Genomic DNA, 26931 nt, shown 5'->3' on the forward strand with positions numbered 1-26931 from the left:
AAAATTAGATGTGTAAGCATTAGCTGTTCATTACATTCTCCCACTTGCAACAAATTGTAGCAAAGTATCATTTGTCTTTCAAGAGTGTGGTGGCAAGGATTAATTTAATGTTTGTTAGAAAGTCTTAGATCCATGGAGAGAAGCAATGAGAGGTGTACACAGATCATTATTATAATGTTATATATAATAATATTGTGTTCTTTCATTTTGCTGAGGAACAATTATTCAGTCTCAACATCCTCCATCCTCCACAAAAGTGGTCATAGCTAATTGTTATCTATTGATTGGCTAGAAAAGCAGATTTCTTTTGCTGCATTCAACATTTCACAAGAAGTAAATGACTGAGCAAGAAATTAAGCTGGCAAGAAATTAGTTGTATACACTGAACACTTGAAATCTTGCTGATGTAGTTGTTTACTGAAGTTCCTCCTATTACTGTTTTCCTAGCAATGTTTCTGTAGCTAACATAGCTCAGAAAGAGGTCACAAATGGTAACAGTAGTTTTGTGCTCTCCTTGATTCCTTGCAGAAGAACCCAGAGGGGGTGCTTTGTTTTGTTTGAAATTGTTGCCTTCAGCTTTGTAAATAGTGAAAGAGGTGAATATGCTGTCTTCTGAAATTTTAGGAGCAGTCTGCCTTGTCCCTTTTAATTTGGAAAGGTGATATCATGAAGTCGCTAGCAAGACCCTTTAACAATATTGTCTGACATAATCAAGATAAGCAACGACAAAAGAGTTGAATGATTTGATTAAATTTTGCTGTTCAAAATCACTTTGTTATGTTTGTTGCCTTGACTGTTGTGGTGGTGCTTTTTTACTGCCAGTCTGCTGTTTTGATAGAGTTTTCTAGTTTACAGAAATCCAGATTTGCTGAAGTGCATTCCTGTGTTACACCTTAGGTCTGTCTTTTCAATAGTGAGAAGGGAGACCATTGATAGGTTAATTTGAAGAGTATTCCCTTTCACTTTGTCACATATTGCTCTTTAGATGGCTACAGATCTGGTAGATTTAGTCTTAACAAGGGCACATTTCAAGTATTGAATCTGTACAGTTAAAAGCAAGAGAAAGTCAGACATCATTTTAGTGAGGGTTTGAGAATGTATTTCCAGGTTCAGTGTTTGCTTTTCTCTTTGTAAGTATGGGCCGCTCTCTAAAAGGTGAGATATCAGTGAAATAACCTCTTGCTCATCTATATTTATCCTCCTTTTGAGGCCTTGTCTTTGCTTTCTTCAGTGTGTAAGTCAAAACAAGGCATCACACCACTGCTAACACTGCAGGTTTAGCCTGCTATCTGAACATCAAGCCAGCCTTGTTCTGCTTCACTACAGTAGCACCCACAGGAAAAAGGCTCTAGATCTGGAACTTATCAGGGTCCTCTGTTTATGCTTGAGACAAGTATACATGTGACCTAGACTTCAACTTTTACTGTGCTGACACTATAGGAAACACTTTCCTTGTCAGTAAGCTGATCTGTCAACACCATAAGTAGTTCTAACCAGTGGCTACTTTTTAGCTGATTTTCTGGTCATTTTGATTAGATGAAGTCTAGGAGGATTGCCATAAACAGCTGAAACGTCTAAGTGAAGGAATTCCTCAACAACCAAAGTTTAGATGATCTGCAGCAGAATTCAGTATCACATTGTTCTCATTTTATGACAGTGGCACATCTACATCATCATCTATACACACTGTCTCTCCTTATGCCTTGAGGCTTGTGTTGTGTCCTGAGGAGCTCTCAATACAGCTGTTGTGGGACATACAATATCTCATATACCCTTCCCTTACCAAAACACTGTGCATGCCTTCTGCCCCATATTGACACAGGAGAATCAAGCCTCTCAGTCATGCAGTGATTGCATCCCCTGAAAAAAAAATGTCCCTTTTTTTATTTGAGGATCTTGTAAGTTTATTAAATCTTTGGGCTTAAGTTTGTTATTTGCATCTCCCTGTACAAGTCTAGGGAGATAAGAAGAGAAAATAGTGAGTTAGTTGCACTTGGGATTCTCGCCAGTCTTTGTGGGATGGAAAATTCCTTCCTAATTCCATATCTGACTTTAAATTTGACCCTCAGCATGTGAGCAAGTTAGACCAACATACGCACTTAAGAAAAAATAGATCCTTTGTGTCCTAGCAGGACACTGCTGCAACTTTTTCAGGGTCTCAGTCTAGCTGCTGCCAATCAGTGAAGCTTTGTCTTCTTTCAAGCATCCTAGAGCGTGCGGGTAAATTGGGCATCAGAAAAAAGGGCAGTCCTCTCCCTCCTGCAGGCTGTCCACAGAAGCCTTGAAACACAAGATTGAGTTGTGGTGTTATTTCAATGCAGAGCCACGAGGAAGATGAGTATGTTGAACACAGCACAGAAAATCACTGGTGCCCAGGAGAGAGTTTAGTTTTGTACATGCCAACATTAGTGATCAATCATACATTAAAACTATCTTCTTCACTGCTAGCTTTTGTGTTAGTATCAGCTTTTAACAAACGTGGCTTCATTTTACAATCTGATTAAAAAATATGGGATAGGTTCAGAATGAGATTGATCTTTGAGTGGTGACTTTAGAAAATACACTTAGAAAAAGTCTCTCCTTGATACTATCCCTTAAACAAAAGCTTTAAGATCTATTCATAAACTAGTTTTAAATCTATTGATTGGAACTTTTAATCTGGTCAATCATGTGCCTTGGACATGTCCATGTTGTACTCTATATAGTTGTCTTTATCTAGTTCATGATTTCATAAAAAGAACTGTGGGGATTTTTTAAAAGAAGGTTCGAATTAATAGTATTTTATCCTCATTGATTTTTAGAAAGATTTCTGGCTTAACTAATTTCATTATTGTACCCAGCCTGGTATTGGGGTATGGTGCCTATAATTTCCTAAGCCTTCCTTCTGTAGTAGTTATTTAATAACTGCATACACTTGCAGTTCTCTGACCCTTTGAAATTTTCCCATTTTTCCATGAGTTGTTCAGTATCAACACTAGTGATTCGGAGAACTCCATATTTAGTTTATGTTAGACTCCAGGCCTGTTGATTTGAAAACATTTAATTTTAGCAGATCTCGTCTCACATCTCCTTTTATTACCTGCGGTGAATTTTGTTGGGCTGACGTAATATGGGATGATACTTTCTACAGCTTCATTCCAAGGACAAAACAATGTGCGAAGGACAAAATGTTTATTCGATATTTCCGCCTTTTTTGGATTGTCATTTACGGTTTTATCACCCACATCTAGCAATGGGCTCATGGCCAGTCTCAGGCACATTTTATATTTATAAAAATATAATTTTTGCTTCTTTGTCTCTGTTAACTGTTTAGTTTTTCCTTGATCTTATAAACCTCCCTCATAAATTCTCTGCATATTTAGAATCTTAGCATTTATTAATGGTTTTTACTTTCCCCTTCCTTCACTGCTACAATAAGTGGTTTTTAGCATCTCTATTGCCAACTTGCCAACTTTTTTTTTTTTTTTTAGACAGCTTCTGGTTTAGTGTAAATATTTTTGTGCCTGGAAATGCGTTTTTGGTCCATAATTGGATAAGCTTAACACTTTAATTTACACTTCCTATTTGATTTTACACTAGCAGTCAGTGGGAATGACGATCTTTAAAATTTGTCCTGTTTAAAGCTCCAAGTCTAGTTAAAATCTGCCCCCTCTTACTGGCTGAAGCCACATTCTGCTTGAATATTGTAATTGTAGCCACACCACTAGTATTGGTACAGAGGTAATTACCAGATGAAGGCAAGCACTAAAAATTTCTAGTCCATCAAAAACAATTCTGTGGCTGAGCTGATTGAGCTCCCACAGGGAAATCTTTATGTTACCACTAGAACCCCAGGAAACTTAAAAATCATCTTGTTGCTGGCCACTTGTCGGGTACAGCAATTCCCCCTCAACACATTTTTTCCAAGTTAGCAAGGAAATTGTAATAAGAAACAGGCAGGAAATGTGAGTAAAAGGTTATTAGGAGCAATTCCAGTGAGTTTCCCAAAGGAAGCATGAGAGGTTGAAAATCCTTGGTTTTTTCCTACCACTGATGCTCATACTTGCTCCATGCTGTTTGCTGACCCTGCTGTTGTGTTGCTGGAAATGTTTATAGGGCTGTGCTGTAAAAAAAGATCACCAAGACTCAATCAGATTGTTTAAATGTTACCAGTGAGGATATGTTCTGATTTATAGCAGGATCCTCTGGAACTTTTATCAGCCAAATAGATATTCTTGAAAGTTTTAATATGAGACATGAATAAAACACATATATTGTACCAGTCCCCAAGGCAGAGAACTAAAATAGATATAGATTGTGCTTTACACAGTGGCAAGCATATAGCACTTCCGTGACTTCAATGCTGCATGAGCAATTTTGGTTCCAGCTTAAGGTGACTCTAACCTGAGATGATATAAGACTCCCACTCAGAGAGGAAAGGGAGGAAACAAAGTCAGGTAAATAGCTGGGATCTTGTTGGGGATGATGAGAGCTCATAAAAAAAAGACCACCCAGAAGGAAGGCTGTCCTTCCCACTGTGAAGTCAATTTTTTGGTTTGTCGCTTTAGGTGAAGGGGAATCTGGTTCATTTCCTGGTCTTTCACTCTTCTTGTTGCTGAAGAACAGATCCCTAAAGGAACAGGTTCCTCACCTTTTGAAACTTATAAAAGGGTCTATATTTCTTTCTCTTTTTCTGAGATTTTCTGAGGCAAGGGGTAGCATTTCATTCTTTGAGTGGTTTATGGGATGCCAGGAAATAAAATTGGAATAATTCAGAAGAGGGATAGGATGGTTTTCTTTGGGTAGATAGCAAGATTCCTCCCAGGAGAGAAACTATGACTGAGGAATGGTGAATGGCCATTTGGCTAGTGGTATGAACTGCTTCCTCTGCTGTTCCTGAAACAGTCATTTTTGTCATCTTTCTTTCCTCTCACTGTTTCTCCCACTCACCTTTCCCCTCCCATTTAGAAAAGGAGAGCACCCATTATCTCAGCCCTTACTAAGTGGGGATGGAGTGAAGCCCTGTGGGTAGGGGGCCAACAACTGTAGAAAATTACTGGAAGTGGAAAAGCTTATCCAAATCTGCCCTCGGCTGGTACTCTTTCATTTGACACATCAATCCTGTCACCAGCAGAAATAGTCAGCATAATGCCCCATTGTAAATAAAATTACACACATAAATATCCAGTCGAGGTAGAAAATATGGGTTTGGTAGGTTAGCCTTTCCATTGCCCCTTCCCTTCTCCCTTCTCCCTTCTCCCTCCTCCCTCCTCCCTCCTCCCTTCTCTTTTTTTTCACCTGCTGAAATAAGCACAGCAGAGCTGTTTTTTTATCATGCTCCTGGTCCTGCTCCTGCATTTTGCCAACCCAATTAGGCCATTACTAGGACTAAATGAGGCATAGAGCCTCCAAAAGTCACACCGTTGTCCTGGAGATGAAGCGCATAGAGCTGCATAGCTGGTAGGCGGGCAAGGTGGCTGGGGCTTACCAGAGTGTGACCCCAGGTGTTTTGCTGCTCCTGAAAGATCACCTTCAAAAAGGAGCAGGGGGAAGTCAATAAAAGAATATTATTTTTGAAAGTGCTGTGTTAATGAGAAGTGGCCACATTGTGGTAAATTAACGTGGTTGTTTCTCAGGGATGCACAGAGAAAGTGCATGGCCATGGTGTCTTCTGATTTCTGGACTATGTGGCAGAATGGGCCATGAAGACCATGAAAGCTTTCACATATCTTCCAGTAGTTCTGGTATTACTTTTTTGCTTGCTGGTCAAGAACTCCCTCCCTGCCCTTAGATCCACAGTGAGCAATTCCACTCTCCTGACACACAGCTGATATTCCAGCATCCAGGCTCCCTATCCAGCTGAGAGCCTTCAATCATTCTTATCATGCCAGTTTGTGCAATAAAGCAGGGTGCTCTTCCATTCTTTCAGTGGCTCAAACCCTGTATTTACTTCTACTCCCAAGCTGCTGGGAACTCTGTGTTGGATATGGAAATGATGCAAAGGAGGAGGTCGTCTCTTCTGCCCTGAAGTTCTGGTATTCCTCACCAATCATGCTTAAATTATGAACTTGAAAAAATTATTTTGTGATATCTAACACAATGGGAACAGGCCCTATTTAGAAAGGCAGATGACACAAAGCCTAACAGTTCAGTTCATTAAAGCCTGGGATCCCCTGCTTTGTATCAGAGAGAAGTCTTGCCAGAAAAGATAATATATTATTTTCCATCATATGCTGTTTCAAGAACATAAGGTGTTGTCTGCTGAAAGAAAACTAACACATGCACTCCTATGAATTTTTTGTACAGTGAGGATAATGGATTAAGTCCTTTGCTGTGAATACTGATTCTTTCGAAAGCTAAAGATCTTTGCTTGTCCCTACCTTCACTAGAGTTCTGCAGTCTTTACTCTCACTAAGCAATACCTTAGTTACCAGCTAAAACCATATGAAAATTCCCAAAGAATGCGTTAGTAATAATACTAAATTCACCAACTAAATGAATCTAGAAGTATCTAGAAAGATACAATTCCTAGCTTTTTTTCTGGTTTAACAGCATGATAGTGGACCTGTTGAGATAGATGTAGTCAAAAGAAGCCCACATTTGAACATTATTAAACATGTTCCTTTGGTTTTAGTTATTTGAGGTGCTAGTCTACTAAACAGAGCATGCTCTTCACCTGGGAAGTCTCCCCAGCAAGTGCCATGCTCCTGGTCTTCCTCAGTGCCAAATCCAGCTGATTTGGTTAATTGCATCATCACAGCAGCTTAACCTAAACTGCCTCAACCATGAGTTGCAGGAGGGTTTCAGATCTATTTTGATGACTCTTTGGAGCTCCAGATGCCTCCAATAGTGATGCAATAAAAAATCACGGCGACATTGTGATGTCTTTGGTGATTGTATCAGCTGAGGAGAGTGACAGGGAAATTCCAGTAGGGGAATATCTTGTTCAGGAGAGTATTTGCTTTTTCTTTTTTTTCCTTTCATAAAATTAAGGCTGGTTTTCATATAACTTTGTCCTGTTTGTTTAGGACATTAATCAATTGCTAGCTGGTGGAGCTAGATATGCCCTTTATTAGACACTAGCCCTATAATTGTCTAGCACAATATTTTTGAAGCAGACATCACTGGATTCTGCTGAAGGCTGGTTCTTATACCTAATGGACTGTGATTTGAAACTGGATGGTGATTTCCAGCATCCTCTTATGTTACATGGCAGCCAACATGCATCTGTATGGTTCAAGATTAATTCTGTAAAAAACTGAGAAAAGCATTTACACTTGTCTGCTTCAGCTTTTACAAATCATTGTGGAAAGTTTGCTTCCTACAGACCTGTAAATAATGTGATGTATCCCTGAAGAAGGCAGGTGGTGCAATAGGGGAGGGCAGTGCTGGCTGCTTGCATTGGTGTTGCTACTTGCCGGTACTGGCTGCATGTCATGGGTCTGTGGTATCATCTTACTGACATCTGCAGCCACAAAGTGCAGCCACACAGGCCCAGCCAGCATTTCTTGGGTGAATAAAGTAAATAACTGATAAACTTGTTCTTGCAGATCACGTTGATCTTTCAGCATGTTGCATAGGCAGATGAGGGTCACTGTTGCTATTCCTGGGGTCAGTGTATAGTGTACAGTATTGTATTCGTCCCTGTGCCCCATTCCATAGGACATGCTAGCACAAGCCAGCTCTGCAAAGAAAACTCAGCAAAACTTGCTTTCTCTCACTATAGGACTAGAGTGGGACACATGCCTGTCTGTGCCCATAGCTCACCTTCCCTCACTCTTGCAGTTCTACTCTTGAATTTCTTCTCTGCCTTTCACTCATCTATTTTAATGATTTTATGGGTTTAGAAGAACTTCTGTCCTCACTGGACAGTTTTGACGACTTTTCCAATATTCCCTTTACATTGAATCTGTTTTCTTCTCTTGAGGACCCTATTCACTTCTGCCTTCTCTAACAGGAAGAGGTGACACGTCGTGTACAGGCAAAAGAAATAAAAAAATAAAAAATGATGTTTTCATACTAAAATGAAAGGAGGAGAGAGAAAAAAAACTGGAGAAGGAACAATAATTATTGTGTTCAGAAAATCATAATGAAGAGAAAATAAGCAATGGAAAAATGTTTAAAAAAGAAAAAAAAGAAAAAGAAAAGGCAGCCTGTGACAGTGGAGAACTAGAAATATTAGAGAAAAGATTAGGAAAAAAAGGCCACAAAAATCCATAAGAATTTATTAATAAATCGTGCTGGACTCAGTATAAGAAAAAAAAAGTCCAACACAAAGAAAGTGTTTATTTGTTTTTAATAATAGTATAAACGAGAAAGGTGCAACAAGCCAGACGCTACTTTAGTCTCTTATTCATCAAACGACTAAAGTACATGGTAAGCTTTTAGAATCTACTAGATTAAAGACAAGTCTCACTAAAGTTGAGCACATACTTAAGTGTTTTTTCTGAATTGGATTTATGTTGAAATTGGCTCAGAATTACAGTTGTCCTTATTGTTTGGTTCACTGAGGATTCTGGAGGGAAAAAAATTGATCAAATAAGGCCTTTTACTTCAAGCGCAGATGTTTTTAAAAAAGAAAATAATGTAAAATTAAAAGAAATTACTAAGCAAAATATGTTTTCCCATTGTAAGCAATTTGACCAAGCTGGATTTGAAAAAGTGTCAGCTCTCAGATCTGTATTTTTTTGCTAGAGAAAAGCCTGAATCCGCCTTGATTCAGCTGATACTCAGTTTGACGTCTGTTGACATGGACGAAGTGTAATTACAGTATGTTTCTAAAATTATTTCTGGACATTATTACAAGTTGGGAAGTGAAGTCTCAGACAAAGTAATTGACATATGGCTGCCCAGCCAGTGAGGATAAGGAAGCAGGTATAATGTCAAGGGTCCTTCCCCATACTAGCTGTAAGAGAACACCACTTCCCTCAAACCCATACCAAACTGTAATCAGAAACATGCTATCCCAGTTTATTTAAAAGCTGCACTTAACAGGGCAGCTTCAGATTGACTTTTCTAGGGACTTGCATTTAATCCTAATTGATCATAGAAGGTTTTGGAAATAAGAATCTTGCTGATACAAATGAGATTCTTCTCATGTTTATTTACATAGTCTGAGTTTATTAGCTCTTGCTGTTTTGTAGAGGAATGATCAAAAATTGGTTGATTAACTGAGAGAAATACAGAAACATAATTATGCATTGCCTTATTTGAGTATTCTTTTTTCAGTTATTTCATCTTCCCTGACCTTTCAGTTTGCTAACAAAGGTCTGCTAACCAGCTGGCCAATCAAAAAGCGTGACATCTCTAGTTTGAATAACATTCCACTAAATTGTGTCATTTTAACTCTAGCTACTCACAAATGACTGACTACTTTGGCACCTCCCTGACCCCTTCTCTGTTCTTTTCTGCCTCACAATGTAGAACAGAAAAAAAAAGGCATTCAAGGTGTCCTATCCTGGTGACCAGTCCTTCTAACCTATTATTTTCATAAGAGAAGAGAGACGAAAATTAGAGAGAAATGTAAGGTATAGAGCATCCAGGAGTTGATAACAATGGTAGTTCCTCCTTATTCTTTCCAGAAAGACCACAGCAACACAGTTTCATAAACTGTGTTCTGTGACTGGCATTTTTTGCTATTAAAGAACTGAGCTGAAGACTCTTCATTTTCTCATAGAAAAGTTAATCTTAAAAAAAGTGGGTTTATGCAAAGAGCATAACACAATTGTGTTGTTTTATGGGCATGGTGAGTGAGAAAAAAGGACTTTGCTAGGGGAATTCAGTCCTTTTGCCAGGCCCAGAGATGTTTCTTGTAAGAAAGAAGATAGATTAGAAGCTGGGAAAGATAATTTTGCAGTGGTGGACTTCACTTTTGTGGGTTGTGAATGCAGCACCTGTTAACACTTTTTATTTCCTAAGGCCAGACACACAGAAAATATAAAATCTGCAAATCAGAAACTAAGAGCAGTTTGGTTGGATGACACTTGCTGGCAGAGCTCCTGCATTGGATGTCCAGGAAAGACTTGCTTGAGATGCAGGAATGTATGTATGATGTGCAGGAATGTAAGGTGCCCTGAAAGGCACACAGGGTGACTGCATGGCTGTTTCACCTGCAGGCAAAAGTCTGAACAATTCAAATTTCACAAACCACATCCCAGTTCCAGATGGACCATGCCACAAGGATGTAGATTGTCTTCATTCTCCAGATCCCCTAGGCATTCTTTCTCCATCTGTTCAGGAGGGTCTAGTCACTCCCAAAAATATAGGATGGGGTAAAGTATCTCTGACTAAAAAGCATATTCATTAGCATAATTAGCATGGTGGAGACTTTCTTTAGGAGAAAGAAAAGTCAGAGAAATCAATTTAATAAAAAATGTTACCTTAGCAAAGTATTTCACTTCCTATTTTATTGCAGCTCTTATGAGTCTCCCTTAATCTCCTCCCTATATAAGGCAAAAATAATTTAAACTATCAGGAAGTCTTTAGATTGGTATAATATCAAAGGCATGTTTTCATCCATTTTAAACAATTGATAAAATGTGCTTTTTAACTGGTGAGATAGGAAACAGCCAATTTAGCAAACCATGGAGCAGCAACAGAAGGTCAGAATCTGAACACAGAGAGGCAAAACAGGACACCTTTAAGATGTAGGCAAGATGGATTCCCTGGTACCTGTAGTCTCTAAACCTGAGATTGCTCAAGGGTGCAATGCAGCTCCCACGATAAATTAGACTAATGAATAACTGGTGGGTTTATGGCAATTTCCCAAAAGGCTGCAGATGGGCTGCTGTGGCTCTGGAACTCCCTAGGACTTGGAAGCCCCTCCAAGCCCACCTGTTCTGCATGGATCCTCTTTGGTGCTGTAGCTCTTTAACATGTCTTAGCAGTTCTAATGAATTTGTCACAGGTTGTTTCTCATCCAAGATGCCTTGATAAACTCATGCATTCCAATGTTCCCTTGGATGTGTAAACACATGCACTTTTCACACTTGTGCTGAAGAAGGCACAGGAGTGGAATGAAGAGGAGTTGTAGAATTGTCTTACTCCCTTCCAGTATTTGCTTCAGAGGTTTGTGATATGGTTTGTTGAAATGAGCCTTAGCTCTTATTGCAGAAAACACTTAAACCCTTCAGAGGAGCAAAACCAATCATGCCTGTGAGGTCCCTGGAGCTGCTTCTCAGCCTGACTTACAGCCACACCTGTGAAGACATTATTCCAAGGACATAAGTCACCCTCCACATGGATTTCCACCATTTCCACCAAGCACTCAGCACTCAAAAACCACTTACAGCTCTGTGTTTGCTAATGGTGCTTGCTGAGTGCATCCAGTGTCTCTAAGGTATTTTCTATTGCTGCTTCTGGTGTTTTGCTTCCTGCCATCAGCAAACAGAATTATTTCCGCAAAGGGATATTGCATCCCGAATCGCACTGATCAGGGATATTGAACATGATGCTGATGCGAGTTACTTAAGAAATGTTATGTAATCCCAAAGCCAGGTACAGTCCTGATGGAAAGGTGGTTGCTACAAAGCTGTGCAATCACAGCTACAATGCTTGACATGGGATTGTATGCACTTCGTGAGCCTGTGCTCAAGTGGGAGGGAGATCAGAGGTGTTGTAATTCCATGTTAAATTCACACATGGTAAATGCTGCCTGTGGACAGGTTTGGATTTTTACCTGGCTATGCAACAGTCAGGAGCTGATGCTCTTTGACTGCTGTTGCTAGAACCAGATTTGTTTGAGACTCTGTGAAACAAACTGTTCTGCTTATTCCCGGTTCCATTCTCCATATCTGCAGTTCCCGAGAGGCTGGGACATTAGCCTCTAACGTTTTAGGCTTTCTTGATCTCAAGGCATATTTTTGTCACTCTGGTATTTTGTAGTGCTAAACAGATCAGGGTGGGACTCCACATTTTCATAGTGGGTTCTGCATTATTTGGACATTTTATGAGTAAAGGAAAGCTAAAGATCTGGCTGCTATATAAAAATAATGTAATAAATACAAAAACTCTGGAAACCTAAATGGTAACTCTCAGATAAACTTGATGATGTTGAGTATATCAGGCATAGCAGAATTAAATGTTATAGTTGTCTGTTTTACTGTATTGTTTTTAATGTTTAGTTTATCCTGGAGAACTGAGAATGTTACTCTAGAACAAGTGGTCAGATTTTCCATGACCAGACTAGGCTCTTAGACCTACATTTCCTCCCACAGTCTCTAGTGCTAAGTATATGGCTTTCTTGATTTGAATGGACTAAGACTTGTTTCAGCAACTTTGGCTGATTTGTGTGCCATGGTTTTGGCCTCCTCTTAGCATTTGCAATGCCAGGTGAGTGCCAGGTGCAATATATCACTTTTAACATGCATTTGCTGCAGTATAATAGTTTTATTACCATCTTGATTTCTGCCAGAAAAATATAACAGATAGCATGCCCTTAAGCTAATAGCAGGGCACGGAGATACTGTCCTGGTGACCCTGATGGTCTTGATAATTTTGCAAAATCTTTTAATGGCACATTCTGTATTTAGTTCAAAACTGAGTGTGTGGGTAATGTTTTTAGAACAGGATCATTAATCTAGATCTGGATTTTTCTCTACACTCAAACGAATACTCCAGATTTTTCCAAGGCTGAGATTCCATCTCTCAGTCATGCTATTTGTCCAGATAAAAATCTCCTTATTTTAGGCAGTGTGTTGTGTAAGAATTGTGTTTTCCTTCATAGGCAAAAAGTTCTTTGTAGTAGATTTTCAGTTAACCCTTGCCTTTTTTAAAGATGGAACAGTTTTAATTCCACAAAATGCAAGCACAGCTCCTGCATTTGAGCACCCCAACACTCTGGTTTTGATTGCATCTTTGATGCACTTGTCCCTCATTTTGACCAAAGACGTGCAGGAAGGTTGAGCTAATGCTTGCTCTGGTGACAAATGTGAACAATTTACATTTTCTCATATTGTCATGGTACCTAAGTACTAGAAGGCTGATCTGGTCTTAGGAGTATGATGATTTATATTGTGTCCATTATCCACTGAAGTGTCATTCTTTAGCTTCCTTGGGGTACTCCCAGAAGTAGAACAAACCTGCTGCGTGGGAGGCCAGGGTCTTCTGGGGCCTGGGACAGCCCTTTTTCCACAGCTGTAACCAGGAATTTTCCCCAGTTCTCTGATGTGAAAAGATCTTTAAAGCCCAGGAGACTTAGTTGAACTTGTCCATGCTGGTTCCTTATTGGTGTCCAGAATGATCATGTGAAATTTAGCAGGTTCTACCTTTGAACTGAATATGAGGGAAAAGCTTTTGGAAGATGATCGTTTCTTGTGAGGTTTTATGGTCTTATGAATATAAACATGATGAACTTTGCTTTGTGTTTAGCTGATAAGTTACCATAAGTTAACAATATCGTGCTGTTCCAAAAAAGACAAATGCCATGCTGAGATATACAAACAGGGCTGTAGCCTGCAAGACACACAAAATAATTCTACTACTTTGCTCAGTGATTGTAAGGGCCAAGCAAGGACACTGTGTCCATTTCTGGGCACGGGTCTACACTAAATGTGGAGACATGCTGGGCAGAGGCCAGAGGAATGAAACAAGAATAATCCGAGCTCAGGTGCTTGGTGTAAAAAAAAGAGTAAAATGGGAGGTGAATCAAATCCCAAATAAGATGATTATGAGCAGGGAGGCACTGGCCTTCATGTGGTAGATGGGAGAAGACTGGCTTAAGTTGTAACAAAAAACACTAAAGTTAGATGTGAGAAAACATTTTCTTTTGTAAGAGCAGAGAAGTGTTGGAGGAAGCTGCCCTGATTGGTTTTCTTCCTGACAAGGTTTTAGAGCAGATATGGCAGGAACTGCCCTACTGTTGCTGAGCCCTTCTTTGGCTAAGGGGCAGCTTCATGGTCACTTGAGATCCTTCCCATGCCAGCTCTTAGATGTACCTGAGCAGCTGCTGTTGAGAATTGTGGTTAGTTACTGTATGATTAATATTTACTTCATAAGTAATGCATGCCATGAGTGTGCCATTCAGCTTCCTTTCATCCCAAAAAACAAAGATTTATTGAACATTTCTGGCTTTTCTGCCTGATTTAGTCTGACAACTAAAACTTTCATTCCACTGTCTAAATGGTATGGATTGCTGCAAGCTTTTCAAGTATCCACAGCTGTACCTAGGTACCATCCCTCCCCACCTCATCTACTGTTCTGTCATGGCAATGGTTGCCTGATAGCTCATTCTATTCCTGGAACCAGTTCAAACTTCTCCATGGAAGCTTAGAAGCTCTCTTCCAGGACAGTTCAGAAACAAAATGTCTGATAGTTAATGACACAGAGTGGAAAAGTATTGAGAATTATTTTTAAAACAGGAGGGGATTAAAAATCAGGCCATGTCTTTAAAAAAAAAAAAAAAAAAAAAAAATTAGTATTTATTTTTTATATTTTTCTTGCAAAAGTCATCTTATAGAATTTTAGTGGCTGAGTACATGTATAGGGAAAAGGTGTACTGCATCAAAGAGCTCATAATCAAAGAATTTATGACCTAATATAAGATAATGTTTTACATGTAAAAACATTTGCAAAGGAAAATAATAGCAATGGTTTCCATCTTAATTCAGTTGTTTGTTAATTTAATCTTTTTTTTATTTATTAGCTGAAAACTGCTGGACAAAATTAATTTGTTCTATTAGTAGTACAATTTCCACCTGTAGTAAGCTAAGTTTTATGTCTGGAAGGATACATCAGGTGATTAAATCATTGGCTCTGTAATGCTTTCATTTAATAAGGAAGAGGCTCATAATCTTAATCTAATTAAATAAAAGAGAACTGAAGGAAAATTTGCCACAACAGAAGTTGTTACTAGAGGATATTATCTGGTGCACTGGCAGCAAGCTCACAACTGTTCATTGGGAAACTGGTATCTTCAAATATTTTCATCTTCAGGTGTGCAGGGCACTTGAAAGCAGCTGTGAGTCCTCTGTCTCCCATTAAATGAGCTTGGTTTTCCAGCTATAGCTGAAATTTAGGTATGGAGAGTTGTAAATTTGGACACTGAGATTTATGAGGAGCTGAGCATACACTTAGTTTTGCTTTTCTGTGCCAGCTCATCTTTTGACATTTATCCCTCAGTTTGCTGCCACAGGGTTGTGCTTTATATATACACAGCCCATCTTGTTCCCAGACATCACCTCTGATGTTACTTCAGTTCTGTGTCCTGTCCCCGAGAACTGCTAGTTCCAAATTATTCAGGGGGATATCAACTAATGCCCTATACCATGAATGAGTAATTTTTTTTTCATTGTCATGCTCTTGAATTACAACTTGGACTAAGTGCTGTAAATGCCGTTTTAAAACTTAATGTATTTTACCAGTTTGGATGTTTTGACTTTGTCTACTTTGAGAAAAGAAAAATAAAAATGAGAATTTACTTTTTTACATTTCATACTTCAGCCATGTACTGTCTTGTGAAGAGTTCCTAAATACTCAGTAGCATCAGCCCAAAGCCCTCCACAGCAACCTAGCAAACTAAATTATATTGTCTGTCTGCTGCTGATGGAAACAGTTTCCTTTTTCATAAGCTAATAACTCCAAAGGCAAAAGAAAGGCTTATTAAAGTAAAAGCAGAAAAATTGAGTAGTAAATCAGCAGGCTGTGGTGCTCCCACAGCAGATGGAGAAGTCACTGACCTCATCCCACCTTGGTTGAGTCTCACACATGTTTCCTTGCCCAGACTCTGGGGATGCCGTCCCTGCACCTATCAGAACATGCAGTCCCCAGGTCCCTGCCATCCTGGAGGGAGCTGAGGGAGGGTGTGAGCTGAGCTAAAGAGCTTTAGTCAGAGCATCCCATGTCTTTGCAATGTCTCCTCAGAAATAACTCGCCCTGTTTCAAACATCTCACCTCTAAGTGCTGGCCCTGCCTGTGCTGGTTCTCACCTCAGGACACTGCATCAGCACTCCACTAGTGTTTGTATCTTTTCTGAATCCACATGTGATGGGAGGAAGATGACATTTCTCTAACTGAAATATGGAAAAGTGTTTTGTTCTTTATTCTGTTGGGCACTGAAGAAGCTGAAACCTCCATCCATCTGCCAGAAAAGATCAAAACCCAAACACTTCATGACACTCACTTGTTGCATTGCTCTATCCCCTCCTAATCTTGGTTTCTGCTAAAAATTCTACCATCCAGCTGTCAAAGGACCACATGCCAATACCAGACATATATTGATATCTAGCCAAAGATTTGATTGCCCTTGCCAATAAAAATGCACTTGTTCAAGCCAGGGCCAAAGAATAGTTTAGAGTGGATCCACCATAGGGAATTGCTGTGTCTGCCCAGCTAAGAGCAGTGAACACAGAGGCATGAGAGCAATCGGAGGTTTGTCTCTCCCCTCTCATTGTCTGCTGCACCCAAACCTTCATTGTAATAAAAATGTATTAAATAGTTCCCTATGCTTGGTAGTCGTACAGCATGCATGATTATCCAGACTGGCTAACAGAAGAATCCTCATGATCTCAGTTTTTCCCTGCAGCAGCTCTTCTTTTGACCTAGGTGAAAATCAAATCTATATATCTGCATTTAGTGGTAATAAGTCAGCCTCATATAAAAGTTTCTCAGCAGTTAAAAATTCTTGATGACTTGCTTCAGAAATTAATTGTCCTCAGGATTAGCAATGTATGCCTTGCTTCTGCTCTAAATTTGACTAACTTCAGATTCTTACTACTGGTCGCTGTTTTAAATAGGCTGAAGAGATGTTCATTGTGAATTTTCTGTGCTATCTCCTCTCCTGTAGCCATAGACATTTTCAAAATTAAGTTAGTTCTTCATCTGGGAGGCCTGTAGATATGCTGCAGGGAAAATGTATTGAGCATTGAGAAGCTGCAGTATTTTTCATCCCCAGGAAACAGGCTTCAAAGGCTGCTGTAGCTAAGCTTTCAATGGCATGATTGCCGAACCTTTCAAGCCTTCATGATTCATTATGGAAAAGTATCTTGGTTTCAAATGCTTCCCTGGAATTCATTCTCTCTTTTAATGCAAAAGAACTTTTTCTGATGAACCTGTTTTATTTTTAGCAAGGATGAGTTCGAAGATAGAGGGATAAAAATTATCAATGGACAGGAGATGATGGACCAACACCAAAAGATTACTATGGTTATTTGCTTAAGAGAAAGGCTTGATTCTTACTGCATTTGATGCTTCCTAATTCCCCAATAGCCCACCAAGGTCTCACAGCATGCTCTTCTCATGGGCATTGATCAGATCACAGGTTTTACAGCATCTGCTAGCATCAGAGTCACACAGAACCATATGAGGATTAAGCAACCTGCCTTAGATATGTGGCAGAGAATCAGGCATCTGACATTGTTTGAGGAGGTGTGGCTGTGTCACCAGGGTGCCTGGATGACTTTGCCAAGGTCGTGATATGTCCCAGGTGGGTTGTTGAGTGGGTGCAGCTTCAGGGGCATATTGAGGGCTTGGCTTAACAAAGTAGAATCATCATGGCAATGTGGGGTCCTGGTGTATAGCTGGAATCACTTTTCAAATCTTTCTCTTACAGTTCTCAAAGATGGGCTCTCCATAATACTTCAGTTATGAAGGAAGAAGGGCAGCTGAATTGTTTTCTTGCAATGGAGAAGACAGAGGGAGAAACACCAGCACTGTGGTTCCCACCTTGTTCCTTATCTCTTTGCCAACATGTCCCCCAAATCCTCTGTGCGCTGTATTAAGGAAAGGAAAAGCTTTGACATCTGCCTTCTTACATCATCTTTTCCAATTTTGCTTCCTATAACCCCCTGGTGAAAAGAGGAACAATGACTTCATATAGCTGCTACTTGATTCTTTTGCTGTTTACCTGGAGCACTGCTGCCTATGGGCCAAACCAACGGGCACAGAAGAAGGGAGACATTATTCTTGGAGGGTTGTTCCCCATTCATTTCGGAGTGGCTGCTAAAGACCAGGATCTAAAATCAAGGCCAGAATCAGTGGAGTGTATAAGGTAAGCTGGTAAAAGGGAAAATAAAAAGTTTTGGTGGGGAAGTCTTCATATTTCTTGACGTTAAATTGTGTAAATATAGTCTGTAATCTGATGCTTGCAATTGGAAGGTATGAAGTAAATAATGGAAACATCAAATCTGAATGTTAAACTGTAACATAAATACTATTTGGACACCAGAAGAGAGCAATCTTTGTACAACCTGAAGCTGCCAAAATATTAATATACTGATCTATCTGGCCATTCACAGGGAGCATTTGAATAGTATCTGAAAACTAGCTTCTCTAGCAGGACAGAAAATTACTAATAGTGTCCTTTAGTTAATTTGATTAAAGTAATGCATGGTCAAATAATTTAGAAATCAATTTTTTATTCCAGTTCTGCCTGTCATCTTCCAAGACTTTACAAATTGCTAAGTTGCCTAAGCAAGTAAATAAGTGATAGGTGACCAAGACAGGTTACGGCTTTTGAAAAATCCCAGTGAATGACACATAAATGTCTCTTTAGGACTTTGTAAAAGTCCCAAACTTGAGCCCAGGTTTTTCTCACCCAGAGTTCCTTTCTTTTGTGTAAACAACACATCTATGTTTTGTCTTAAGTATTTGGGAGTTAACCTTGGAGTGAGAAATGCAGATGAAAACAATTTCTCTTATTTTTAAAGAGCAGATTTTTATGATGAAACATGAGGAATTTTTAGCATTACAAGCCTGCACATAATACACAGAACAAGTGGAAAGTGTGTCAGAAACTGATTGCAACTGGAACATTATATAAAAAAAATATAAGAAATTCATGTGGATTTCTGTCATGACAATGACAATGGGAAAACACTTCAGGACTTCTTCTGTTATCATATGTAAAGAACTGTGTATCTGGAATTATTTGGACCTCTCTTCCTAGGCTGGAGATCCAGTACGGTTTTGTTGCAGATGGCAATGAAGGGTGGCCAAGAGCATTCATGTTACACTCACAGATTTCAGGTGTGGTTTCCTACTGAGACACTGAGCAAGACACACCCATCTAGGTTATGAGATCATCCCCATTACCTGTCGTAGGGAGCACACACAAGTGTCAATAAGCAGATTATTTTGGCTTCTTCTGTGTGTGCACAGGAAAGTCCTGAACTAAATGTATGTGCAATGTCTATTTCATGGAGCAAGAATCTCTGCCAGCTTCTCAGCACTTTTTTTTTTCTCTCCAAATGCATATTTTAGAAGTGGAATGCTGGAAAGCAGTGGATGTTTTCAGCTCTATTGTCTTCTCCTCCTGCTCCAGCTGGCAGGCAGGCCAATGCAGATATTTGCAAACTAAACAGCTTTCATTTCTGTCGACTCTGGGTCAGCCTCAATGACTGTCTTGACATGGTCACATTATTGGAAGAGACAGCTGGAAAATGTTCCACCACAAGTACTACAAGTGTGTGGTTGCCAAAAGGCATGTTAATGAGGTAGCACTGCCAACAACAGGCATATCCTGAAAAGCCAGACTAGCTGTTTTAATGACAGAATGAGAGATCCTTCTGGGTGGCATTCAATCTGCTAAAAGGTATCCTCCAGCTGAAATTCACCTGGATAAAATCCCTGTTCTTCTTACCCTTGCACCAAGAAGATGTAAGTGCAAAAGAGAAAAAGGTGCCTGCAGAGACAGGCATTTGTGGCACATATCCTTCAGGGAGTTGGATAAATTGTGAGTTGATAGTGTAATCCAAGTGGAGAAAGAATGAAGGTCAGAGATCTAGCTGCAGAGACAGTAGAAACTACAAAAGGAACAAGGGGATGGTTGGACCTGAAATAACTGGAAGTTATTCATTGCACACATCTTTACCAGAAAATATCCATTTGCAAGAAATGTTTAATTCAAAAGAGGTTGGATTGAGAAGACTCTTTGAGATTGGTCATCAGAATTTAATGACAGAGGTAGTAAATACCTGGGAATGTTTGTGTGTATTCCTTGTTATTGGTACACGTCATATTGAGAGCAGATATTTTTCCTGGAAGGATTTTCGGTTTTAAGCAATTTCAAAGTCAGAAAATACCTCCTGCTGGAGTTGTACAGAAGTCTCTCAACACAATCATGGTGATTAGTTTTGGTTTTGGACCCTGTGATCAGGCATTAACCTGTGGCAGGGTTGTGCATGCTGACTCTAGGAGTCCAATACATTCTTCAAGTTGTTTGCTAAAATCTTATATTATCGGATGTGAGTTTCCTAAGTTCCAGGCAACTGACTGGTCCAGAATTATCACACTTACATTTTTAGGGGCAGAAAAAATATAGGTTCTAGTTTCTTCACAAAGTAATCTCCCCAATCTTGAGTAAAAAACTTCTGTAGGGCAGGAAATCCATAGATTAGGAAATTAGATAGAAATCCATAAGGAAGCACAAATGTGACTGTACATTGTCAAACCAAAGGTGCTAAATCTGTCCCATACCTTTACCTGCCTTTGTTACTCTTCTCTGAGCCTTCTTCAGCACTGCTGTATCTTTTCAAAGCTGAGGCTAATAAATTTTATACCTGCCTGCTTTTCAGATGGCTGCATACAGTTTTTAATCTCTTTACTACGTAGGATAATGTGTCTCATATCGCAAAAGAAAATTAGACCCAGGTCACTCTGGGTTGATGAGTATCCTCTCTCTCTCCCCATGCTCTTTTGCAGCAGCAAGTCATCAGACCATACGAGAAGCTCCATGACAAGACCTAAGGGTCCCACTGAAACCCTGTAGTTGGTCTGTTTTAGAGTTCAGAATCAAACAACTTAAGATAATGTGGTTTTCCTCTCTTTTCTGTTCAACCTGATCAGTGCTGTTTGGACATTTTGCTATGTTCAGTGCCATACCTATGCTCCCAAACTGGGCTTTCCAATGGACAGGACAGTTTGAGCTTCTTAAAATGGGTAGGACAGTTTTCTCTCCACTTTCTCAGTTTTTATATTCTTCATGCTCTTGTGTCTCAGCATCTTTCTCTCCAGACCAGCAAACATACTGGCCTGAACCTACTGTACATACCTGGCACATGATTGTTTAGAAACTAAATACATAACTCAGCAGTGAAAGGAAAAGGGAACAGTAACAATCTGTTCCACATTCTTTTTGTGCTGTTGATACTGAAAATGCATCCTTGTGCTCTAAACACTGCATTGTAGAGTTCGAAGTGAAAACGTACCCATGATTTTGCCACACTAAATGTTAGATAGGAACACACAAAGCGAGAGCAGTTTTGTTTCCTGTTTGTTGTTCCAGCAATCAAGGATCCTGCATCTGAAATAAATACACCTCCTGTCTTTGTATGCCTCTGGTGCTGCTGCAGCAACTTGCCTTACAACATTTGCTTATGCACATCTGATGTGTGCAGTGGAGACAGAGACTGAGCACAGCACAATCAAGCCCTGACCCCCATTTCAGTCCCTGTCAGCACCCCCAGAGGTCTATTCATAACCTGATTTCTCTGTCCCTTCCTGATTTCAGGGAGATTAGCAGTTTTCCTGTATTCTGATCATGTCTAGCCAAGGTCCCATACTGCGACACAAAGCGTTCAAGCTGTGAAACTGTGGTGAGACATTGTCCCCATGTCATAGCACAAGACTTTGTAGAGCATGGCTCCAGGACTCTTTAGCCCACTGAGTTTCTCTGTCCATCTGAGAGAACAGAATTTTAATTCTAGCCCTTGTAGATGTATTTGCTAATTCCATTGCAGATCTGAATGTATAACAAGATATTTGGAATCTCTTCCGTAACATGTAATTATATAATTTTCTCTTTCTTCCATTCACCTTCTGAATTGAAATTTTTTAATTTTTGATTTTCTTTGTTCTGCAGCATTCCCCTCACCCACAGTCCTTGCTTGTAAGAGTGGTAAGCAGCTCATTATACTTATGACTGCAGGAACCAAACAAATGACTGAAAGTCATCCCCCTTGGAAATAACAGTGGTAGTAGCAGCAATAACATGTAATTAATGTACTGAAAATCAAGAGAGGACAGAGAAATTAGTATGTGCATGCAACCACTAGAGAAAGAGGAGTGCTGGTGTGATCAAAAGGTATATGCAGGCTTTGCCACCATTTCTGAGTATGAGTACCTGTCAGATATGGGAGGGTAAGTGAAAGCTGTATTCAGAGCTTTCACATCACTTTCTCCTTTTTATGCTTCATATCCATTGCTTAGTACCTTGCAAGTGTGATAAATGAAGGTTATGAATACACATGAGGCTGTGAATTACTTCTTTATGGAGACTAGCAAGGATCAGGATCAATTTCTCTGCTGGATCTAGACAGTAAGAGCTGTTCAAACCAAACCATACAAACAGACAGGGGATGGAGCTATGGGAAGTTTAAACCATGCAGACAGCTTGTGTCCCTTAATTTGCATTGCCTTGCTTTGAAACATTGACTGGGGCATTTAAGCCATCCTGAGCAATGTTTGACAGACATGTTTAGTTTCCAGCAAACTGGTCTGCTGTACAGCTGTCCTCTGCAGAGGTGACAGTTACAGCCAGGTATTGTTTCTGATTTCTCTCTCCTCCTTGGGAGTAGAAAGATCAGTGGGTTGAATACTCTAAGAGGTGGGAGAACAAGTATCAGAAGGGAAAGGAAGGAGTGTAAATAAAAATTCCCCTCTACACCTGTGGGCTCTGAATTGTTTACATTAAACTCTCATTTAGAGCTTAATGGCCACTTTTCATAGCACCACATCTCATAAAATGAGAGACTGTGTGAACACACCTGTAAAGTAATACGGCAGAAAATGAGCTTTGGAGGCTGCTTCTTTTCCATCAAGAAAACACCAGTGGCTATTTAAATATTCTGGAAATCTAATGAAAGCTTGCCTCTGATAGCAAATACTGTACAGTTCCTTTATGGAAATTACCAGTCAAATTTCTGCATGGTTGACAGAGCATTCCAGTGACTGATTATATTAATCACAGCAGCAGCATAGCACGGAAGGTCAGCTGCAATACTGGGACCTACTGCCAGCTTCAAAGGCTGCTCTTAGCAGTCCCTCACGTACACAGAAGGAACCCATCTGCAATCCCTTACTAGGAACTTGCAGTACAGTGAGAGAGAAATTGTCCACAAAATATAGAAACTGGATCTTGCTTCATTTAGCACAGTTTGGCAACACTGCCTTTGTCTGACCATATCTGTGTTACAGAACCAATACAGCACTGCCTCAGACAGTCAGCTTCAGCTTGTCTGAAGATCTATCAGGTGTTAGAGAAGACAGAGTGAAGAGTGCTGTCTTTATCCCATTTGATGCTCTCCTCCTGAGCTTCCAATGCTGCTGTCAGCAAAGGTGCAAGTGAAGAGAACTGCGGGTCTCTTGCCTAGGTTCATTTAAGATAAATTGTTGAAAGCTTTTTAAAGATATTTTGGGGTCTAGCTCCCAGAAAACAGCCCCTACTCTCCTTTCCCTCCAAAATAAAATTATTCCAAATGCAAGTACCTGAACTAGAGGCCTTATACTGTAAATATACACTCATCAGAAGCATATGTCAGAAAGGAAAACAAAGGCAACTGTATATTGTGGGCTTTAGTCTGCATTTACTGAATTAAATGCCAAATATTTCTTTGAAGTAAAGGGTAAGATGATCCAGTTCACTGCTTTTGAAGATACCATCTGAAGATACCACCTTGTGGCATTTTAAAAAATTAAAGCCAAATTCCTTTCAAGCAGGCAAAATAATTTTAGGTCATACTTCACCTGTATAATTTAAAGTGAGCAGGCTTAAATTTGCTTTTGCATATACTCAAATGTGTGAAGCCTTTTCCCAGTAGCATAGTGGTATCTTTGAACTTCCCAGGTTCTCAGGAGGTTTCCATTTAAACAAATATAGAAAATATGATCAGATTTTTCTCTCTTCCATGAAGAGCCTGAATATGGCTCCTTGCTTCAAATCCTGTTAATATTAAAAATATCTGTAAACATGTGTAGCTTTTTAAAAAAGAAGTGTCACAAAACCTTTCCTTGTTTCCATTCATCCCAGTGTGCATTACTGACCACATGATGCAACATGGTGTGCCCAACACGTCTTCTTCCTGTACACAGGGCTCACTGCCTCGATCCCTCTGAGCCTTGCCCTTTTATTCCAGAGCTCTCTTGTTGCATCTCATTCCTTCATGGTTTGGAACTAGAGCAAAAAATAATTCTACCAAAAAATTACCAAATTACTTCTATCAGTAATCCACATTCCCGTGCTTCTAAAGACTAATCTTAATAAAGCTAACTGCCCCTTTGGTAATAAGTTATAACTAAGTTATAACTATAGTTATAACTATAATAAGTTATAACTAAGGACTCAAACTTTTTGACCTGAAGAGATCTGCACTGAAATTGTGCCGTCTGGGTTTCAAGGTATAACCTCAGAGCTGAAGCTCATTTGGAATTTGGCCAAGGATGTCTGGAGAGGTGAAGTCAAGTTGAAAAAATTAAGTTTTTAAGACTTAAAGATAAACCTTAGATGTGATATCTTTAGAAATTCTGACCCCAGATGAATTAGATAAAACTCCTGGAATGGAAGTAATGTGGCTTTGTTCATTCAGCTTTGAAAAAGTCAGACATAGCTAACATCAACTTTGGAAGCAATTAATTTAATCCAGTAATTAAAAATGTTTAGGTCATATATCTCAGAGACTGAAAGGCTGTGATTTCATGAAGCTTGTCTTTAGAAATCTTCAGCTTAGTAATGGAAACATTTCTCTAAGCATTTCAAAATGTAACTCATGTGAAACCTACAATTTACCCTTTCATATACAGTCTGTTCTTGGGCAGGCTGTTTCCCCAGGATTTTCCAGTTTTGGGGCCCATCACTTTTACCAGTGGGTCTCAAGCATAAAAGCATTGACACTTCCCTGTTTTCACCTGCACCTCAGCACAAAACTGCAAACTGACTGGTATCCTGACCCATAGTGCATTCCAAGGAAGGGCAGGTTTCAGCTGATGAAAGATTCTGCCATTCCAGCTGCATTGCCCTAAAACACGCCAGCCTCACAGGCACACAACTGGTTGCCAGGGCAACTTCATAGGAGAAAACACAGTAAAACTTCAGTATAATATAATATCAAAGGCACTTTCTTGCTGCTGCTTTCTACGAAGAAGTTTCTCTCCTTTTTGGATAAACAACCATGCCTCAGCTATTTCACTGCCAGGCTACTGATGCCACAAACAGGGACTCCCAGCTTCTGCAGGACAGTTGCCACCAGCCTGCAGCTCTGCCGTAGCTCCATGCACAGGTACAAGATAATCAGAAGACTCAGCTTCTCCATCTTAGAGAAGAGGCTTCAAAAAATGGTTTCAGTTTCACAGGCCAGCTCTGAGGGCATCTTCTGTTCTTGTCTAAAGCAAATGTGAGAGAGAATCATAATAAGGAGAAAAGTTATTCCTTCAGTGAAGGCATTGAAGTATCTAATTAACAAGTTACCAGTTTGCATGGGACTTTTATGTATAGCATGTCTCTGTTCTCTGGTATGAACAGTCTGACTGTGCTCTCTCTAACAAAGTAAGAGGTGTCATGTGAGGCTGAATTTCCCTGAGCAGAGCTCCTGGGCACCTCTGCATCCAGCAGCATGCCAGTGCTGTGTTTCATCCTGCTCTGCCTGCCCAAAGCCAGGAGGAGCTGACACACTCCAGGAGTATCCCCGAGCCTAAGTCCCCGAGCATCAGCACAGGCTTAGCAGACACTGCCATCTGCATTCAGAAACATGTCAGAGAAGCCTGGAAGCTAACCTGGTAGGTGTAGCTTTCAGTCAGGGGATCACAACATTAATTTCCTCAGGGATCATGAGATCAGGTTTAGGTCCTGAGCACAAGGGACAGGCCAGAGTCATCGCTCCAGACATGCTGTCTTTCAACTTTCGCAGGTTTTAGGGGACTTAGAAAAGTTCACTTAGAAAAGTGCTCTGGAGTGAGCACCCAAACTGAAAAGTGGAAAGCCAGAAGTAAACCTCATAGTATAAGCATGCCACTTATGTAGCCAGCAGAGACAAAAACAAAACTTTCCAAATTTAGTGGGATGCAAGAAATAGCACAAGTTGCTTTTGCCTTTTGTATCTGGAATTTTTCACTCTGTCTTTGCCTCATTCCTGGTCTCCTTTCCTCTGTTTTCCTCCTTCTCACTCCATTTCATTTTTATTTTTGCTCCCCAGGTATAATTTCCGAGGCTTCCGCTGGCTCCAGGCTATGATCTTTGCCATAGAAGAAATAAACAGTAGCCCAACTCTGCTTCCCAACATGACTCTGGGATACAGGATATTTGACACTTGCAATACAGTCTCGAAAGCCCTGGAGGCCACACTCAGTTTTGTGGCCCAGAACAAGATTGACTCTCTGAACCTGGATGAATTCTGTAACTGCTCAGAACATATCCCTTCCACCATTGCAGTCGTGGGAGCAACTGGGTCTGGCATCTCCACTGCTGTGGCCAATCTGCTGGGACTCTTTTACATACCTCAGGTATGCTTCCACCTTACTGGTTTAGGTTACAGAAGTGGCCTGCTTCTCTGTTCTGCAGAGATTAAGCAGAGATTGCTTAATCTTCACCATTTTAAATAGAACTTTAAGGAGAGAAACAATAAAAAGAGGAGGTGGGAGGGGGATGAATGTCATTGTTATTATAGAAATGTGTCTTGCTAGCACTTTGCAGTCCCCAAATACAAAGGTTACTGAGCAGCCGTAACAACATTTGGCCAATAGCAGCATAGTCGAGGAGGACTGGAGTCCTCTAGAGTGGTTTAGTCTGTGAATACAGGTATTTTAGGTCAGTCAGTGACAGTTGCCAGCTCTGACACCTTAGTTGTGTCATTACTCCACAGTAGTGACTCTCTGGTCTGGTCCAGCTCCCACAGAACCCACTGAAGGCAGAGCTTCGTCATTGCCAGCTGCTCTTTAGGTCTCTCAGCATCTCTGATCATTCAAGTAGGTGACCTGTAAAGTTGTTGCTTTTGCTGATCAGATGCTGTGGAGATTTCTTCTGAGCTAACC

At 40.1% G+C, this 26931-nt stretch overlaps 1 protein-coding gene across 1 annotated transcript in view; it reads left to right on the forward strand.

The window, feature by feature from the left end:
• Positions 1-26931, forward strand: part of CASR (calcium sensing receptor) — a 74537-nt gene that overhangs the window by 14045 nt on the left and 33561 nt on the right. The window contains exons 2-3 of the mRNA XM_056502312.1: positions 17525-17962; positions 26097-26403. Coding sequence (XP_056358287.1) covers positions 17778-17962; positions 26097-26403 — 492 coding nt within the window. The 5' untranslated portion in view covers positions 17525-17777. The remainder of the gene's footprint in view (positions 1-17524; positions 17963-26096; positions 26404-26931) is intronic.

Source organism: Oenanthe melanoleuca, chromosome 1 (assembly GCF_029582105.1).
Source record: "Oenanthe melanoleuca isolate GR-GAL-2019-014 chromosome 1, OMel1.0, whole genome shotgun sequence".
Classification (NCBI taxonomy): domain Eukaryota; kingdom Metazoa; phylum Chordata; class Aves; order Passeriformes; family Muscicapidae; genus Oenanthe; species Oenanthe melanoleuca.